The sequence below is a fragment of the Microcaecilia unicolor genome, chromosome 7, assembly GCF_901765095.1.
Source record: "Microcaecilia unicolor chromosome 7, aMicUni1.1, whole genome shotgun sequence".
In the NCBI taxonomy this organism is placed as follows: domain Eukaryota; kingdom Metazoa; phylum Chordata; class Amphibia; order Gymnophiona; family Siphonopidae; genus Microcaecilia; species Microcaecilia unicolor.
In genome coordinates this window covers 184,506,404-184,523,731 of record NC_044037.1, presented here as the reverse complement: position 1 = coordinate 184,523,731, position 17,328 = coordinate 184,506,404, and the positions used below count along the sequence as shown (strand labels likewise).

The following is a 17,328-nucleotide window of genomic DNA, read 5'->3' as shown; positions in this document are numbered from 1 at the left end:
CCGAAAACTTGGGAAGATCGGGTTTGACAACGGCTCATGTGTTGCCTGAAACAGTGAGTACCCTGGAGCAAGTTTTAAAGGCCCCTCTACCGGATTTCTGTATGGGGAAAGTGTTGAAACCTGCCGTAGTGACTTTGGAGTCACTATGGGACTTGACCTCCACGACCCAAACTGCTTTACAAACTTTAATTCTTAAAAATATGGAGACAATTAAAGTTCTAGCAGAGACTGCGTTAAAACAGATACGAGCTACTGAAATTCAAGCTTCTGAGATAAAAAGACTGTCTGAAAAAACAGAAAAATTTGAACTTGTGGAACAGATGTTTGTTAAAGACAGGAGCTTTACTCAAAGACGCTTAGAATATTTAGAAAATCAATCAAAGAGATTAACTTTACGGTTTATAAATTTTCCTCGGTCCCCTTTGATTCTTCCAATTCAAATGGTTAAAAAATATCTAATAGAGACTCTGGGAATGTCAGAAAATTCATTGCCACCTATAACTAGAGCTTATTATCTTCAAGCTGGTGGTACACCATCAGAAAACTTACAAAGACAAGGAGCAATGAATCTTACTTCATTCCTTGAGTCTTCTCTTGAAGTTATTACACAGAGATTAACTCTGTTGGTAACCTTTGCGTTGGAAATAGATAGGGACGCTGTACTCAAACTTTCTTTAAGACACTTGGATTCTCTGTTTCTAGGTTCAAAAGTTAGAGTCTTTCCGGACTTGTCCAGGGAGACTCAAAAGAGACGTAGGATGTTTTTGTTGCTACGACCAAGGGCACAAGCAATTGGTGCTGATTTTCTGTTAAGATTTCCTTGCATATGTAGAATTAAATTTCAGTCTAAACAATATCAATTTTTTGACCCTAAACAGTTAGATGATTTTCTTATAAGCAGGGAAGAAGTCGATGTACAGGTTTAGTCACATATGTAACACTGTAAGGCAGGCTAGAGTGAACCATTCGGGAACTAAGCTACTTTTTGATTTTGATTATTTCTTTGTTGCTTAAGTATTAAGTATGATATTTCTTTTCTTGGGTCCATTTACCTATATAGTGGTCGATAGTAGAAAACGACTTTAAAGATAATTTTCTTTTTCTTATAATACATTGTTTCAGATTTGTGTATTAGCACTCATATATGTACTATGATTGTTAAAAAAATTATAAATAAAGAATTAAAAAAAAAAAAAAAAGTAGTAAATCGCCGGGTCCGGATGGTATTCATCCCAGAGTATTAATAGAGCTGAAAAATGAACTTGTGAAGCTGCTGTTAGTAAAATGCAATTTATCCCTAAAATCAGGTGTAGTACCGGAAGATTGGAGGGTGGCCAATGTAACGCCGATTTTTAAAAAGGGTTCCAGAGGAGATCCGGGAAATTATAGACCGGTGAGTCTGACGTTGGTGCCGGGAAAATGGTGGAGGCTATTATTAAGAATAAAATTACGGAGCACATACAAAAGCATGGGCTGCTGAGACAAAGTCAGCACGGATTTAGTGAAGGGAAGTCTTGCCTCACAAATCTACTGCATTTTTTCGAGGGGGTGAACAAGCATGTGAACAAAGGGGAGCCGGTGGATATTGTATATCTAGATTTTCAGAAGGCGTTTGACAAAGTGCCTCATGAAAGACTCCAAAGGAAACTGGAGAGTCATGGGATCGGAGGCAGTGTATTATTATGGATTAAGAGCTGGTTAAAAGTCAGGAAGCAGAGAGTAGAATTGAATAGTCAGTATTCTCGATGGAGAAGGGTAGTTAGTGGGGTCCCTCAGGGGTCTGTGCTGGGACCGCTGCTTTTTAACATATTTATAAATGACCTTGAGATGGGACTAACTAGTGAGGTAATTAAATTCGCAGATGACACAAAGTTATCCAGGGTCGTCTCGTCGCGGGAGGAGTGTGAAAGATTACAAGAGGACCTCGTGAGACTGGGGGATTGGGCGTCCAAATGGCAGATGAAGTTCAATGTTGACAAGTGCAAAGTGATGCACGTGGGAAGGAGGAACCCAAATTACGGCTATGTCATGCAAGGTTCCGCTTTAGGAGTTACGGACCGAGAAAGGGATCTGGGAGTCATCGTGGATAGAACGTTGAAATCTTCTGCTCAATGTGCTGCGGCAGCTAAGAAGGCGAACAGAATGTTGAGTATTATTAGAAAAGGGATGGAAAACAAGCATGAGGATGTTATAATGCCGTTATATCGCTCCATGGTGTGACCGCACCTGGAGTATTGTGTTCAGTTCTGGTCGCCTCATCTCAAAAAAGATATAAAGGAATTGGAGAAGGTGCAGAAAAGGGCGACAAAAATGATAAAAGGGATGGGACGACTACCTTATGAGGAGAGGTTAAGACTGCTAGGACTCTTTAGCCTGGAGAAAAGGCGGCTGAGGGGTGATATGATAGAGGTCTACAAAATAATGAGTGGGGTAGAGCGGACAGATGTGAAGCGTTTGTTTACGCTTTCTAACAATAATAGAACTAGGGGACACAAGATGAAATTAGAATGTGGTAGATTTAAAACAAATTGGAGAAAGTTTTTCTTTACTCAGCGTGTGGTTAGACTCTGGAACTCATTGCCGGAGAAGGTAGTGACGGCAGCTGGCCTTGCTGAGTTTAAAGGGGGTCTGGACAGATTCCTGAAGGAAAAGTCCATTGATCGTTATTAAATTTTGGGTTTTTGCCAGGTTCTTGGGGCCTGGATTGGCCGCTGTCGGAGACAGAGTGCAGGGCTTGATGGACCTTTGGTCTTTTCCCAGCGTGGCAGTGCTTATGTACTTATGTACTTATGGACTGTGGTCCTCAAGGACCGAGATTGGACACTCCTGTTCTAGAACAAGCAGTGACAGCATGAGGATCAAAGTAGATTCAGGAATAAGTCTAGCTTCCTCATTGTTAGGCCAACAGCTTGGCAGCCAAAGTCTTCTGTTAAGCTTTTGTTGTTGTAAAATAAATACAAATAAAGTTTAAAGAAAGAGAAAGAGAAGGCCTGATTTCAGATCCTAAATTTGGCCTTTAAGCTGTTGTATGGCAATGGCCCGCATTATTTAAGCAATAAACTGACATCACATAAGCCTAGAAATCAGCTGTGGTGAAGCCAAGGAGTTCTATTATCTATCCCTTTGTTTAAGGTCATAAAGATCTTATGAGCTGTGACCAAAGTGTTCTCAGTTGTAGCTCTCATATTATGGACTAAATTGCCCTTGGCAATTCGCCAGGAGTTGAATTACTTAAGTTTCCACAAGAAGGTTGGTTATTCCATTGACTCTATCTGCCTTTTTGTGCTGTTCCTTGTGAAGCCCTGCACTGTTATGTTTTTAGATGTGCATGGTTTTTTTTACTAATGTATTTTATGTTTTTCCTTTTATTTGTCATCATGTGCAGCCCTGAGATGTGCTGGGGGGGGGGGGGGGGTTATATATTTTATAATAAAATAAATACCAAGAAACCATTTCTCCATAGAAAGCATGGTGGATTCATGGAATGGCGTTTTAGGAAGATGGAATACCAAAGAAGAAGATCCAACATAGACAACAGGATGTGTAAAAGACTTGATTATCTTATGGATGCAAAATGCCCAAAGTAGCTACAGTATATAGGTTTTGAAATTTCTTTATCAAGGTTGTAACAAATTTGAGTTCACATACAGGGGCTCTTTTACTAAGCTGTGTAGGCACCTACGTGCGCCCAATGCGTGCCAAATTGGAGTTACCCATGTAAAGGCATATTTTTGTAGCGCCGGAAATGATGCACACTAGGGGCTGGAACTACCGCCAGGCTCCAGACTGGTGCACAAGCCCGGGGTGGGTTTACTGCTGCATAGTAAAAGGGCAAGATAATGAAGTCCTTTGCACATCCTATTGTCTATGTTGGATCCTCTTTTTTGGTGGTGTTCCTTCTGCTGTGCTCTTTGTTTTACACTTTCAGGAAGATGGTACAGGTGAAAATAGTAAAAAAATTCAAAAAAAGTCCTCTAAATACACGAGAATGCGAAGTCAAATCTCAGTTTATAACTTGCAACCCTGGATCCAGAGACAAAGGAGGCAATTCTGTAAATTGGCACCTCCTTTTTGGCACTATAGAATATAGGGCTAATACTGCACTGTTGCACCAAAAATAAGGCACACCTGCTTACGTCAGGTCATTGGCAGGCACTGTTCCCTCTAAGCCGAGAGGGAGTCCTCCAACTGCACTGCTGCCAGTGGGGTTGGTGCTTCATAAGTATTGCCATACTGGGACAGACCAAGGTCCATCAAGCCCAGCATCCTGTTTCCAACAGTGGCCAATCCAGGTCACAAATATCTGGCAAGATCCCAAAAAAGTACAAAACATTTTATACTGCTTATCCCAGAAATAAGCAATGGATTTTCCCCAAGTCCATTTTAATAATGGTCTATGGACTTTTCCTTTAGGAAGCCGTCCAAACCTTTTTAAAACCCTGCTAAGCTAACCACCTTTACCACATTCTCTAGCAACGAATTCCAGAGTTTAATTACACGTTGAATGAAGAAACCTTTTCTCCGATTCATTTCAAATTTACTACTTTGTAGCTTCATTGAATGCCCACTAGTCCTAGTATTTTTGGAAAGAGTAAACAGATGCTTCACGTCTACCCGCTCCACTCCACTCATTATTTTATAGACCTCTATCATATCTCCCCTCAGCCGCCTTTTCTCCAAGCTGAAGAGCCCTAGATGCTTTAGCCTTTCCTCAAAGGGAAGTTGTCCCATCCCCTTTATCATTTTCGTCACCCATCTCTGCACCTTTTCTAATTTCACTATATCTTTTTTGAGATGCGGTGACCAGAATTGAACACAATATTCGAGATGCGGTCGCACCATGGAGCGATCAAAGACATTATAACGTCCTCAATATTGTGTTTTCAATTGTTAGAGACAGGCAGGTTAGGTTCCCTGGAGTCCTGCACAGCTTTTTTTCCCCTCACTGTTGAAACTATGATAGTGAAACAGCATCTGCCACTGGCAGAACTGTAGGTGAAGGATTCCTGCTCAGCTTAGAGGGAACAGCTCTGGCAGGGGTAAGTGGACGTGCATTTTATAGTATTCTATAAGATGTGCTCTTTGATGCTTGACCCGGATGCATCCTGCCCTGCTCCACCCTCAGTGCACACATCACTTCCTAATTGTGCACTATGCCGTTTACACATGAGCTTACAGCATAGCGCCTAGAGTAAGCACGTATGTAAGAGGTGCATATTACTGCCCCTATGTGTGAAAAATATGTGAACATGAAGATGTGCCTTTTTTAGAATTGCCCTGAAAATTCTTTGAGGACCACTAGTCTAGGGGCCCTTTTACAAAGGCACATTGGCGCCTACGTGCGTCCAACTGGTGCTATTGCCTGGCAACCACATGTCCCGGATGGAAATTCCATTTTTGACACGCCCAAAATATTCAGTAGAAAATATTTTCTAGTTTCTAACGCGTGACACTTACCCGGCGGTAATTGCCAGTTTATGCACAGTGGCCGCTTACCACCCGGTTAGCACGTGAGACCTTACTGCTAATTCAGTGGGTGGCAGTAAGCTCTCAGCCCGAAAATGGATGCATGCTGGTTTTCATTTTGCCACATGTCCATTTTCCGGCACAAAAAAAGCGTTTTTTTCCAGGCGTGCTGAGCAAATAGACCTGTGGGCGTCCAAAACACACGCCTACACCAGCGCAGGCCACTTTTAGGCGTGCCTTAGTAAACGGGTCCCCTAGTGTTTTATCATTTCAAGTATGGATTATGGTTTTATTATAAACACATTTACCCACAGTTTAAATTTGAGGAGAAAAAATTTTTAAAGCTGATTTCCAGGCATAAAATCCTCTTTGCCCAAGGAAATTACCCTTTTGAAAATGTCAGTGTGGATAGAAACAGGTGTGTACTCTACGATGCAACTTCTTTTACCTGTATTGTTGGGAGGTCAGGGAAGGAAAATAATTTAAAGATTGCTGATAAATGCTATTTTCTTATACCTTTTCACCACACAAAGGGCAGGCACAAAAACAGCAGCTGGTTTGCACTTCTGATAATAATGAAAGCAAAGCTACAGATGCCATTTTTCTTAGTGCAAAACCTGCAAATAAAATGTACCTCTGATATTTGAACCAATGTGGGCCATTTGATTATTGTGCCCTTTATCTAGTAATGATGCTCTCTACGGTGGTTAAAGAGCAGCGATTTGTGTGCGCTACCTGGTCTGTGGTGGATATTCTTCAGTGAGCCACATTTCGATGTCACGTGGCTCAAGTCTATTTTCTTGGTTAAAATCTGCACCTGTTGAAAAGTACAGAATGAACATATTAGGGTACCTGAACAACAGAGCCTGAAGACAAGGCAAGGCAAACTACTAAAAGATCAAGGAGAAAAGAGATTAGAACCCAAAGACCATGCAGTAAGCACCAAAGAAAAAGTGCAGCAGTTTCCTTTCAGAAGCCTAGGGTACATTCTCTTTTAACCTGAACATATTATTAACAGGTAGAAATTGCACACAGGCCAAATTTCTTTTAATCCCACTGGCTTTCAGTCTAGAAACAGGACCTGAAAACACCACCCTCTCCCATCCAATTAATCCTGCCTAAACTAAAACCGATATTCCCTGGTCCATATTCAAAAGCAGCTATGCAGATGTTGGCTGCACAGGCTTTGTCAAGTGTTTCCCTACCCCCCCTCCCCAAATCTAAGTCAGGTATACACATATCTTATATCCTTTAACAGCTAAGCACTGAACACTCTAATTTTTATGAGGACCATTTTGCATAATTGGTTCAGAGCTGAATTTTTTTTTTATCTCAGATTACACAGCTCAGCTAGGTTTAAAATGCTTCAACTCCTGTAAAATACACCAGCTTGACTGATTTTTAAATCCAACAGCTGTTACTACAGCTCGTATAGCTTCCTGCTCAAACCTGTATAATTTTTAAACTGACCTGCCTTGTGTTTGTCACCATAAATGGTCTTGCTCCAATCTGCTTGACAAAACTTATTTTGATGTCATTTTCTGCTCACAGCTTTCCAGATGTCTAACAGTTGTTTGTTATCTTTCCCCTTGACACAGGGTGCACACATCTTAAGAAAATTTGGGATGGCACATTTTCTTTTCAAGCAGCCCAAATCAGGAATGAGTACCTCTTTCTGTAAAGCAGCAGCCCTCATATTTTCTCTTTCAGAAACATTCAAAGATATTTTTGTTCCACGAATACCTAAGGGGGGTCTTTTTTACTAAAGGTGAACTCGAGTTATCTGCAGCAGGACCCATTTTATTCTTGTGGGTCATGCTGCAGATAACTCAAAGTAATCTATAGTAAAAGACCCCCCGATTTTGGAAAACTGATAATCTTGTCAGTGTTTTTTTTTGTCGATTTCTTAAGTAGCTGTTTCTTAATTGTCAGTTCCCAGTTTTGTCTGGTAACTCTTTTGTAAACTGCCCAGGATTCAATGGGGATGTGTGTTCTATAAGTGTTCAGATTAGATAAGATTTAGAAAGAATCAAAAAGCACGTTATCTCAAATAGTTATAAAATCACTACAAAACATTGATATGGATTGTCCTATAGATGTAATTGTTTATTCTTGGCCTTTAGTGTATATGGGCAGAACAAAAAGAAACTGAGGCTAATATTGCTTTATAACAATCCATTGACTTCTGCCTCCTAGTATTATCCATTATCCTTTCCTATAATGTTTTTGGTCTCATGCATGACACCAATGGACTCTAATTGTTCTCATACCTCACACTAACACTACTGGCTTCTGTCTCACCTAGAATGTAAACCGCACTGAACCCTGGAAAGAGGATATCAGCGGTATACAAGAATTGATTTGATTTGATCTGATTTATGAGCCATCTGAGACCTGGTTTGCAGTCTGTAACCACTGGTTACTGAAGTTCCATCTGCCTGATGATTTTTTTGCTACAGAATAACTGATTCTATCTTGCCAACTCTTCTGCAAGTTTGAATTAAGATACACAAAATGATGCACATTGGGAAGAATAATCCAAATCATTGTTACCTGATGCTAGAGTCCACTTTGGGGGTCAGCACCCAAGAGAAAGATCTGGGTGTCATTGTAGACTATACACTGAAATTATCTGCTCAGTGTGTGGCAGCAGCCAAAAAAGCAAATAGAATGCTAGGAATAATTTGGAGAGAGATGCAAAATAAGACCAAAAATATTATAATGCCTCTGTAACTCTCCATGGTGCAACCTTTCCTTGAGTATTGTGTTCAATTCTGGTCACCGTATCTCAAAAAAGATTAGCGGAATTAGAAAAGGTTCAAGGAAGAGCAACCAAAATGATAGAAGGCATGGAACTGCTCCCATATGAGGAAAGGCTAAAGAGGTTAGGGCTCTTCAGCTTGGAAAAGAGACAGCTGAAGGGGGATATGACTGAGATCTACAAAATCATGAGTGGTGTGGAGCGGGTGGAGGTGAATCAGTTTTTCATTCATTCAAAAAGTACAAAGACCAAGGAACACTCAATGAAATTGCATGGAAGTGCTTTTAAAACAAATAGGGGGAAATATTTTTTCACTCACAGAATACTTAAGTTCTGGAACTTGTCGCCAGAGGATGTGGTAACAGCGGTTAGCATATCTGGGTTTAAAAAAGGTTTGAACAAGTTCCTGTAGGAAAAGTCCATAGTCTGTTATTGAGATGGACATGGGGGAAGCCACTGCTTGCCCTGGGAATAGTAGCTTGGAATGGTGCTAGTATTTGGGTTTCTGCCAGGTACTTGTGACCTGGATTGGCCACTGCTGGAAGCAGGATACTGGGCTAGATGAACCATTGGTCTGACCCAGTACAGCTATCTGTTCTTATCATGAATTTGAATTAACATTACAACATCCCAGATTGGGTAGGAAGCCCACGTTATATAATGCGAAAGTCCACATGAGAGCTTTTCAAACCAAATTGTAAATGTTGTTTCAGAAATATTTGCAAATAGATAGATGATGCAGATTGATTGTTGTTGCAAACTTTCAACATGTTATCCAATCTGATTTCACTCTCGATGCTATGTAACTTCTGCATGTTTAACTTTTTTAAACCACATAAAACTAGATTTTGATATCTGGATGTTTGTGGAATACAAGTTTAATAAAATGAAATGTGATTAAGGTTCTAGCTTTCTAATTGGCAAGGACTTAAAATAAATCATCTGATTGGCTGACAGCATGAATATATATCCAGGTGCCATGTAGCCATGTTTGGACAGTTGAGTGATTTAGTTGCTGTTGCCTGAACCAACTATAATGGGGTGGTAAAAATATTAGATCCTGAAGCAGAGTGGAATGGAGAGGAAAACCAACCCTGAAGCAGAGCGGCTGCTGAAACATGATTGGGTCAGCAATCTGACTCAATTTTTCATGTTTTATTCAGGTTCATTTTGAGGTGAGAGTTTTTGATTCTTTTTAAAGAGTGCACGGTGACAATATTTTTTACACTATATGAATGGTGATTTAGTATAATACTAAAATCAATCTATGATATATGGAATTTTTTATATTAAGGGCAGGGAGGGGCGTAGCCAGACAACAGATTTTAGGTGGGCCTAGGCAAGAAGTGGGTGAGCACCAAGTGTTCTCTTCCCCACCACCACTACAAAAAAAAATATCTCAGCTGGTGGGAAAACGCTTCTTTCCACCTTGGCAGTCTGCAGCACGCATGCGCTGAAAACTGAGCATGCACAGATGCCGGTACTGTGGAGAGTAATGTTTTTGTTACCATCAGGGGAAGACTTTAGTTAGCAGAGCTTGGGGTCCCCACCAGCTACCGTTAAACCTGTGCTACTCTTGGGTGGGCCTGAGCCCTAAGTGGGTGGGCCCTGGCCCACCCAGGCCCACCTGTGGCTACGCCACTGATTAAGGGGCCCTCACGTGCAACTTTCTTCAAATCAATCACTTTACTTTCTAATTCTTCCTACTTTCTTACTCATCTATATGTTACAACTTTGCCTTACCCTTCATTACCAGTTATAATGTTCTAGTACATATTATGTTGTCATTGCAAGTAGTATACCATGCCATACTTTCTATTTTGATCTATTCTTACTGTACACCGCCTTGAGTGAATTCCTTCAAAAAGGCGGTAAATAAATCCTAATAAATAAATAAACATACGTGCCTAGGGGCCTTGGAATCCTCAGCAGCCTGTTATCAAATTATCTCTAAATGGGTAAGAATTCTATTTGATATTACATGTGGATTTTCAGCAGTAACAGATGTTTTCTGATGTTGAAAATCTGCATAACTTTAATGGACTTCTTATCTGTCTAAAGTAATGTGGCAACCCCACCACTGTAAACTGTCCACTTAGGATCCAACTTGTTATATTTGATTCCTTAGCAGCAAAGGTACAGAAAAGTAGAGTTAAGAATGTTTTTATAGGATGTAGAAAAAGTCCTCCATACGTTTTCTTATAGTTTGGGCTTTTTTCTGTGCACCTCTAAATATTGCTTTGTAACTTCTCTGCGGATGTGCTGTGTTTTTATATCACAACACTGACAATGCTATGGCTCATTACTTTCTTGATGAAGTTGTAAAATTCTCTTACCTCCCTTCTGGCTGTTTCCATTCTATCAGAATTTAAAATTACACTACAAGTAACTCTAGCACATATTTTCTCAGGGAAAGCAAACAGATCTACGCGCCTATGCTATAAACCATCAGATCACATGCATTGCTATTGCTAGCTTTTGCTTGCATAAGTCTATTTTGACTTTCCGATCTTTTATGACCTTATAAACAAAGACTTTTTCAGCTGACTTCTCATGGAACTGATAAACTATTTCAGTGCATTTTTAATAACGTTGATTCAGAGACTTTCATAAAATATGAGTGGCTAAAGAAGGCATCAGAATGTCTAGGATGGGAAAAATCTAGTAGGTGTTTCATTTCACGCTTCCTGATGTTCTGATTTTCTGACTAGAACTAGTGCCAACTGGAGCTAAGGTACCTTAAGAGTATGGGGCCCTTTTACTAAGCCGCGTAAACGCCTATGTGCGCCCAATGTACGCCAATTCCAAACTACCGCCTGGATACTGCATGGCCTGGGCAGTAATTTCATTTTGTACATGCGTCCAGTAGGTGCGCTGGAAAATATATTTTATTTTCCGTCGTGTGGTGCTAACCGTGCATTAATCGGCATTGTACACACGCTGACGATTACCGCCAGGTTAACGCGTGAGAACTTACCGCTAAGTGAATGGGTGGTGGTAAAGTCTCAGGCCCAAAATGGACGCGTGCCAATTTTCATTTTGCCGCATGTCCATTGTTGCCCTCCCCCCAAAAAACCAGGCCTTTTTTGCAGGCATGCTGAAAAATAGACCTGCGCGCATCCAATACATGTGTTACAACAGTGCAGGCCATTTTTCGGCGCACCTTAGTAAAAGGACCCCTATATTTCTAGCTACCTGGGGGGTGTCCTTCAGTTGTCAGATTCCCTTTATTTAGCCAAGTCATTGCAGCAGCAAATGTGCCCTTCAATCAGCAGATGTCAGTGTTGAATGCTTCCTTGGTGACACTCCCAGCCTCGCTCCTGCCAGTCTCAGGCACAGAAGTTGGGTTTGGCTAGTCTGCCTGTAAGTGCATGTCACTACTGCTGAGCAACTGGACAGACGCTACTACTTCTTTGATAATGAATCAAAGAACTGACCGTTCTAATCTTTTCCTCAAAATCAAACACAACCCAATTGTTCCAGAAATAGAGGAGGATGAGGTTACAAACTTTTAGCTTCATGGTTCAACACTGTTCATAGCTCCTCTGCATGCCTTCTAAGAGATCGAAATAAATGTGGATCTGAAATGAGGGTTGGTTGAGGCATGAAGCCGAGTATTGGCATGTGTGATGTGTAACCAAGAGAAGCCAATGACTAGTGCTACAGTTAATATAAATGCTGGCTATAAAAGATATGCACTGAAACCAAGATATGCATTTACTTTCTGGCATAGAGTATTCTTATTTATTTTTTTATTTCTAATCTTGTCCCATGATAAAGGCAAGCAAGGAAAAAGTATGGTTTTCTCATAGTAACTACTTCCACTATAATACTGTAGAATGGTACTGCAGTTGTATTTCATTAGTGCACCTATATTACATATAGACTATTGACGTTATAGCCTTATTTATAAAATGTTTTCCACATGTAAAGCATAGTGTAGGTTCAAAAAATGGCTTTTATAAATTTGTGAATGAGTACACAACATAAAAAGCAAGTGCACTGCAAGACTGCATCTACTTAGTTGCAATCTCTGTGCAGACATTCCTTGGGGTTTAGGTTGGTCAGAGCTGGACTGGAGCTGTGATCTATGTGCGTATTTTATAAGGCACACATAAATACACATATATATTTTTCACCTCCTTTGGAAAAGGTTTACATTTTTGCAAGAGAATCTGTATGGTACTGTGGATCATTGTGGGGCCCTTTTACTAAGCCGTGTAAGTGTCTACGCATGCCCAATGCATGCCAAAATGGAGTTACCGCATGGCTACCGCGTGGCTCCTGCAGTAATTTCATTTTTGCTGCACGTCCGATATGCGCAGCCAAAAAATAATTTTTAATTTCAGCCGTGTATACCGGATGCACACCAAGTGGCATTTGGCGTGCGTAGGTCATTACCGCCTGGTTACCACATGAGACTTTACCACAAGGCCAATGGCTGGTGATAAGGTTGCAGACCCAAAATGGACATGCGGCAAATGCATCAATAAAAGTAGGTTTTTATTACATCTCCAGTGTTAGATTCGTCCTTTTGATCAGCCTCTACTTTCTCCTGAAGGACCTGAAGGGTTCCACTAACCCTATCAAAACTGACTTCTATCAGAGTTGTGATTGTGTTTATTGGACCAACATAAAAGTGATCTAAAGGTTTGGTACACAAATGTTTGGGATAACATGGGCAAATCATCTGGTTATAATTATGTGGCAGTCGTGGCTGTCAAATGGCATTTGGCATGCATAGGTCATTACCGCCTGGTTACCACGTGAGACTTTACTGCTAGGTCAATGGCTGGCAGTAAGGTCTCAGACCCAAAATGGACGCACGGCAATTTTCATTTTGCCACACATCCATTTTCAGCAAAAATTTTAAAAAGGCCTTTTTTACAGGTGCGCTGAAAAATGATTCTGCGCGCGACCAAAACCTGCACCTACACTACCGCAGGCCATTTTCAGCGCATCTTAGTAAAAGGACCCCTAAGTTAGAAATATTGTTGCAGAGGAGTCAATAACTACACACATAAAAAGTTGCAACATGGCCAGAAACATGCAGAGATGCCAGGATTTGGCCTTATGCCCATTTTTCACCCACACAGTGCCCCACTGAGAAAACATTCACAGAAATCAATTTTGCAAGCAGTAAACTAATGGATTAGTCTATTGTGCCTGAAAGTTTATTTACATTCATCATTAATCACTGCTTGCCCTGCTGTGATGAAAAAACATGCAAATCAGTTTGGGTTTCTTTTACAAAGCCGTGCTAGCGATTCCTGCGCGGCAATTGAGAGGAAGCCCATGGGAACTGAATGGGCTTCCTCTCATTTGTTGCCAGTTTTCCCCAATGCTTGTTTTTGTGACGTTAAGTCACTGGAACTTTCTGCATTTAAATTTCCTATCAGGTTTATTTGCATACATATCCTGATAGAAAATTTATGGGTGGAAAATCATCATTTTTCTATTAGGTAATGTGGTTGCCATGTTAGTCCACTTTAAAGGTAATAAAAAAACAAGTAACAAATCAAAAGAAGGTATCATCTTAATTTCCTTTTTATGTTTTTGTTTTGTTTTATTTCTATTTATTATCCATGAAACTATGCACAGTTTGAAGTATAAGCCTCAGAACAAGAAAGAGTAAGACAGCTAGAGTGGGAAAAGACAAACCGAAGCAGTATTCCAATTTGCTCAGTTAGGGCAAACCATCCTAGCATAAATTCAAATATTAGAAAGCAAGGAAGGAAGAGTAGGCTCCAATTATTAAATGCTATTTTCTATGTACATTGTCAGGGAGGAGGGTCATAAATTTAAAGGAGAAATGGACACACACACAATTTGTGTACCTGAATGTAACTTGCTTTGATTCGGAAAAGGAGAGAATTAAATCTTAAAATTCAAATCCAGAACACAGTAATAAACTGCCTGTGTATGGGGTGTATGTTTATATATATATGTGGGTGCATAATATAGGGACCTCAGATTCTATATATGGTGCCTAGATTTGAGGGCAAAAATTTGGGCATGCTCCCTAGATGCACGCACAAATTAATTGGCTAATGAGCCGAATAAATCCAATAACTGGGTGCTAACAACCAATTATTGACATTGACATCCATTAAAATTTTCACACACATCTGGCTATGTGCACTTCACTCAACAAAGCAATAGTAATTTTTTGAGGCTAATCTATTTTCTGAAAAGAAAAATTGACTCAACATCTCTGGTTTTCAAATTCACCTGAGACATTCTTATTTTATTCCAATGAGTCAAATCTGGTGACATTCTGTCCCTTCCTTGAAGAATTATTTTACCCTAGATGGGCAAACATGGACTAAATTCCTTGTTGGAGTGCATAAAGTTGAGTTTGCTAGCTGGACAAAAGGAAAAGACTTAAAAATTGTCCTACAAAAGAATGGTTAGATCTAAAGGGGCATTTTTAATATGATGTCCAAATCCGATTGCAAAACATCCAAAAAATTCAGTGCCAAACATCTTGTTTGAAAATTGCCCTATTTTAGACATTTTTGTGCTCAGTGTGCCTTCCTTTAAGGGCCATTAAAAAAAAGGTCTAAGGGAAAAACACAGAAAAACAAGCCATTGGGATGTCTGGAGGGCAGCAGTCTTACAGACTGGCCACACAGAGATCCGAACAGAGCAGTGGGGCAGCCTAGGGGGCTCACATAAAAGGTCCCAGGTACACTTCCCATCATAACCCCCTTATATTGTATGGTGAACCTTCCAGGAATCGCAAACAATGTACTGTACCCAACTGTATACCACTACAATAGCCCTTATGCTTGCAGGTGTCACCTATATGTGGGTTCAGTAGGTATTTTGTGGGTTTTGAGCACTCACACTTTCCACCACAAGTGTACCAATTAGAGTACTGCTACTACTATTTATCATTTCTATAGGATATGGGCCTAGACCCCCTTCTCTGCACCAACCACTAGGCTACTCCAGGGACCTGCTTGCTGCTCTAAGAGAAACGGCCATTATATCTGCAGCAGTTATAGAGCCTGGTATACACTGTCGCTTTCACCTCTTAGGGAGTGGGAGGGGGTTAGTGACCACTGGGGGATTAAGGGGGGTCATGCCTATATCCCTACAATGTTCATCTGCTCAGCTTGGGCACATTTTTGGTCTTAGTCATTATTGAAACAGGTCTAGCCAAAAACTTTTTAAGTTTTGCCCTGGACATTTTTACAATGTTCCATTATCACAGAAAAATGTTCAAATCATAAGCTCGCTTTAGTCCGCCCAAAACACGCCTCCACACTCCCCCTTGAGATTTAGACAAACTGCATAGAAAAAAAATGAGTTTCAAAAATAGCAATTTGGATGTTTTTGCAAAAAAACCAAAAAAGTCCATCTGCCACTTTGTGCCATTTCTTAGACATTTTTCTCTTTTGATAATGAGATGTAGTTTCTCCCCAACCCCATATGTAGATCAGTATAAATAAAGTCTGTGGGTACATTTCTTCCCACCTAAGTGTTAGAGAATTTTCAAAGAGGACCTATCTGTGTAGTTTCTCCATGAGACTTTGCAACACTTACTTGGGTGCAAAAATATATTTCATACTTTGCTGCTAGGCAGCTCAGTGAAAATTCCTCCATTAATTACAATAAAGAGAAAGCTGAAATTTATTTATTTATTGCATTTGTATCCCACATTCCCCCACCTATTTGCAGGCTCAATGTGGCTTACATAGATTTTCCTAAAACAGCTATATATAATACTAGTAAAAAAGGCCCGTTTCTGTGAGAAATTAAACGGGCGCTAGCAAGGTTTACCTGCGGCAGCGTCGGGAGGGTGGAGGACGGCAGCATGGCAGCGTGGGGAGGGTGCAGGTGGTTACTTTTTTTTTGGTGGGCGGCAGCTTCGGGGTCCCGGCGGATCAGGTGTTCGGACGGCACTCCTCCCCCTGCGTAGCTTGGTGTTTGTCGCTGTGCGTTGGGGGGGGGGTGGAGGCCCTGCGTAGGCCGGTGTTTCTCGCAGTGCGTCGGGGGGTAGCGTCGGAGGGCGGTGGAACTGGCAATTGGCTGAGTGTCATAACCCCGCCCTCCATGTCATCACATTGTGACGCGAGGGCGGGACATACACTCATGGGATCTTGCAACTACAAATTTGCATTTAGAATGTTGGGGTTGTTAATTATGTGTGGATGGGGCGTGGCTGAGGGTGGGTCTATGAGTGAGAGTGAGAGTGCGTGGTGCTGACAGCCTAGAAGACTACAGGGCTTCAGTGTTTCCCTGCCACACAGTGAGGTTCAGAACGTTGGAGGTGAGAATTATTTATATAGATAGGCAGCCTGACAGTCTTATTCTTAAACAATGATATTATCAAGCAGTTATAGATGGTTAACTCAAATACAGGGCTTCAGTGTTTCCCTGCCACACATTATGGTTCAGAACGTTGGAGGTGAGAATTATTTATATAGATAGGCAGCCTGACAGTCTTATTCTTAAACAATGATATTATTAAGCAGTTATAGATGGTTAACTCAAATACAGCAGAGAACAGAATGCATCTCTCTTGTAGCTTTCAGAAACTTGCTTTGACCTGGGGGGAAGGGGGAAATCAAAACCCCAATACAGGGCAGCGAATAGACAACAGTGCCAAGAACAGCAGCAACAAAACTACAGCAGGGTGACAAGCCAGATATCTCAGCAGGAGAACAGTTTAGCGAAGCTAAGCAGATAAAAGACTCTTAGCCGAAGTTGAGCAGGCAAAGTTGTTAGAGATAGCGAACCCTTTCACCAGTACCTCTACTTACATTTCCTCCTCCAGGACAATGGAAGAAATTATCCTTGGAGCCACATCTGGACTGAACATCATTAAAATTCATCCTGCTGTTTTGAATTTTAACCTAAAAGGAATTGGAGGCACCATAATTTAAGCATGCTGACTTATTCTAAATGACTGTAGGTCCGGAATGGCACGGCTTCATACCATAATGTTTAAAAGAGAGCTGTCATTCTTTACATAAGGGACAATATTTCATAAGTATACATGACAAGTAGTAATACTTAACCCTATACATTAAAAGTTTTATTACTAATTAATGTATTTTTTAGGTCTTTGAGCTGTGAGTTTCTTTGAAATC

At 40.7% G+C, this 17,328-nt stretch overlaps 1 protein-coding gene across 1 annotated transcript in view; it reads right to left on the bottom strand.

Moving 5' to 3' along the window:
* Positions 1-17,328, bottom strand: part of MAP2 (microtubule associated protein 2) — a 602,201-nt gene that overhangs the window by 10,536 nt on the left and 574,337 nt on the right. The window contains exons 15-16 of the mRNA XM_030210839.1: positions 16,999-17,091; positions 6,202-6,283 (exon numbers count right to left, since the gene is read on the bottom strand). Coding sequence (XP_030066699.1) covers positions 6,202-6,283; positions 16,999-17,091 — 175 coding nt within the window. The remainder of the gene's footprint in view (positions 1-6,201; positions 6,284-16,998; positions 17,092-17,328) is intronic.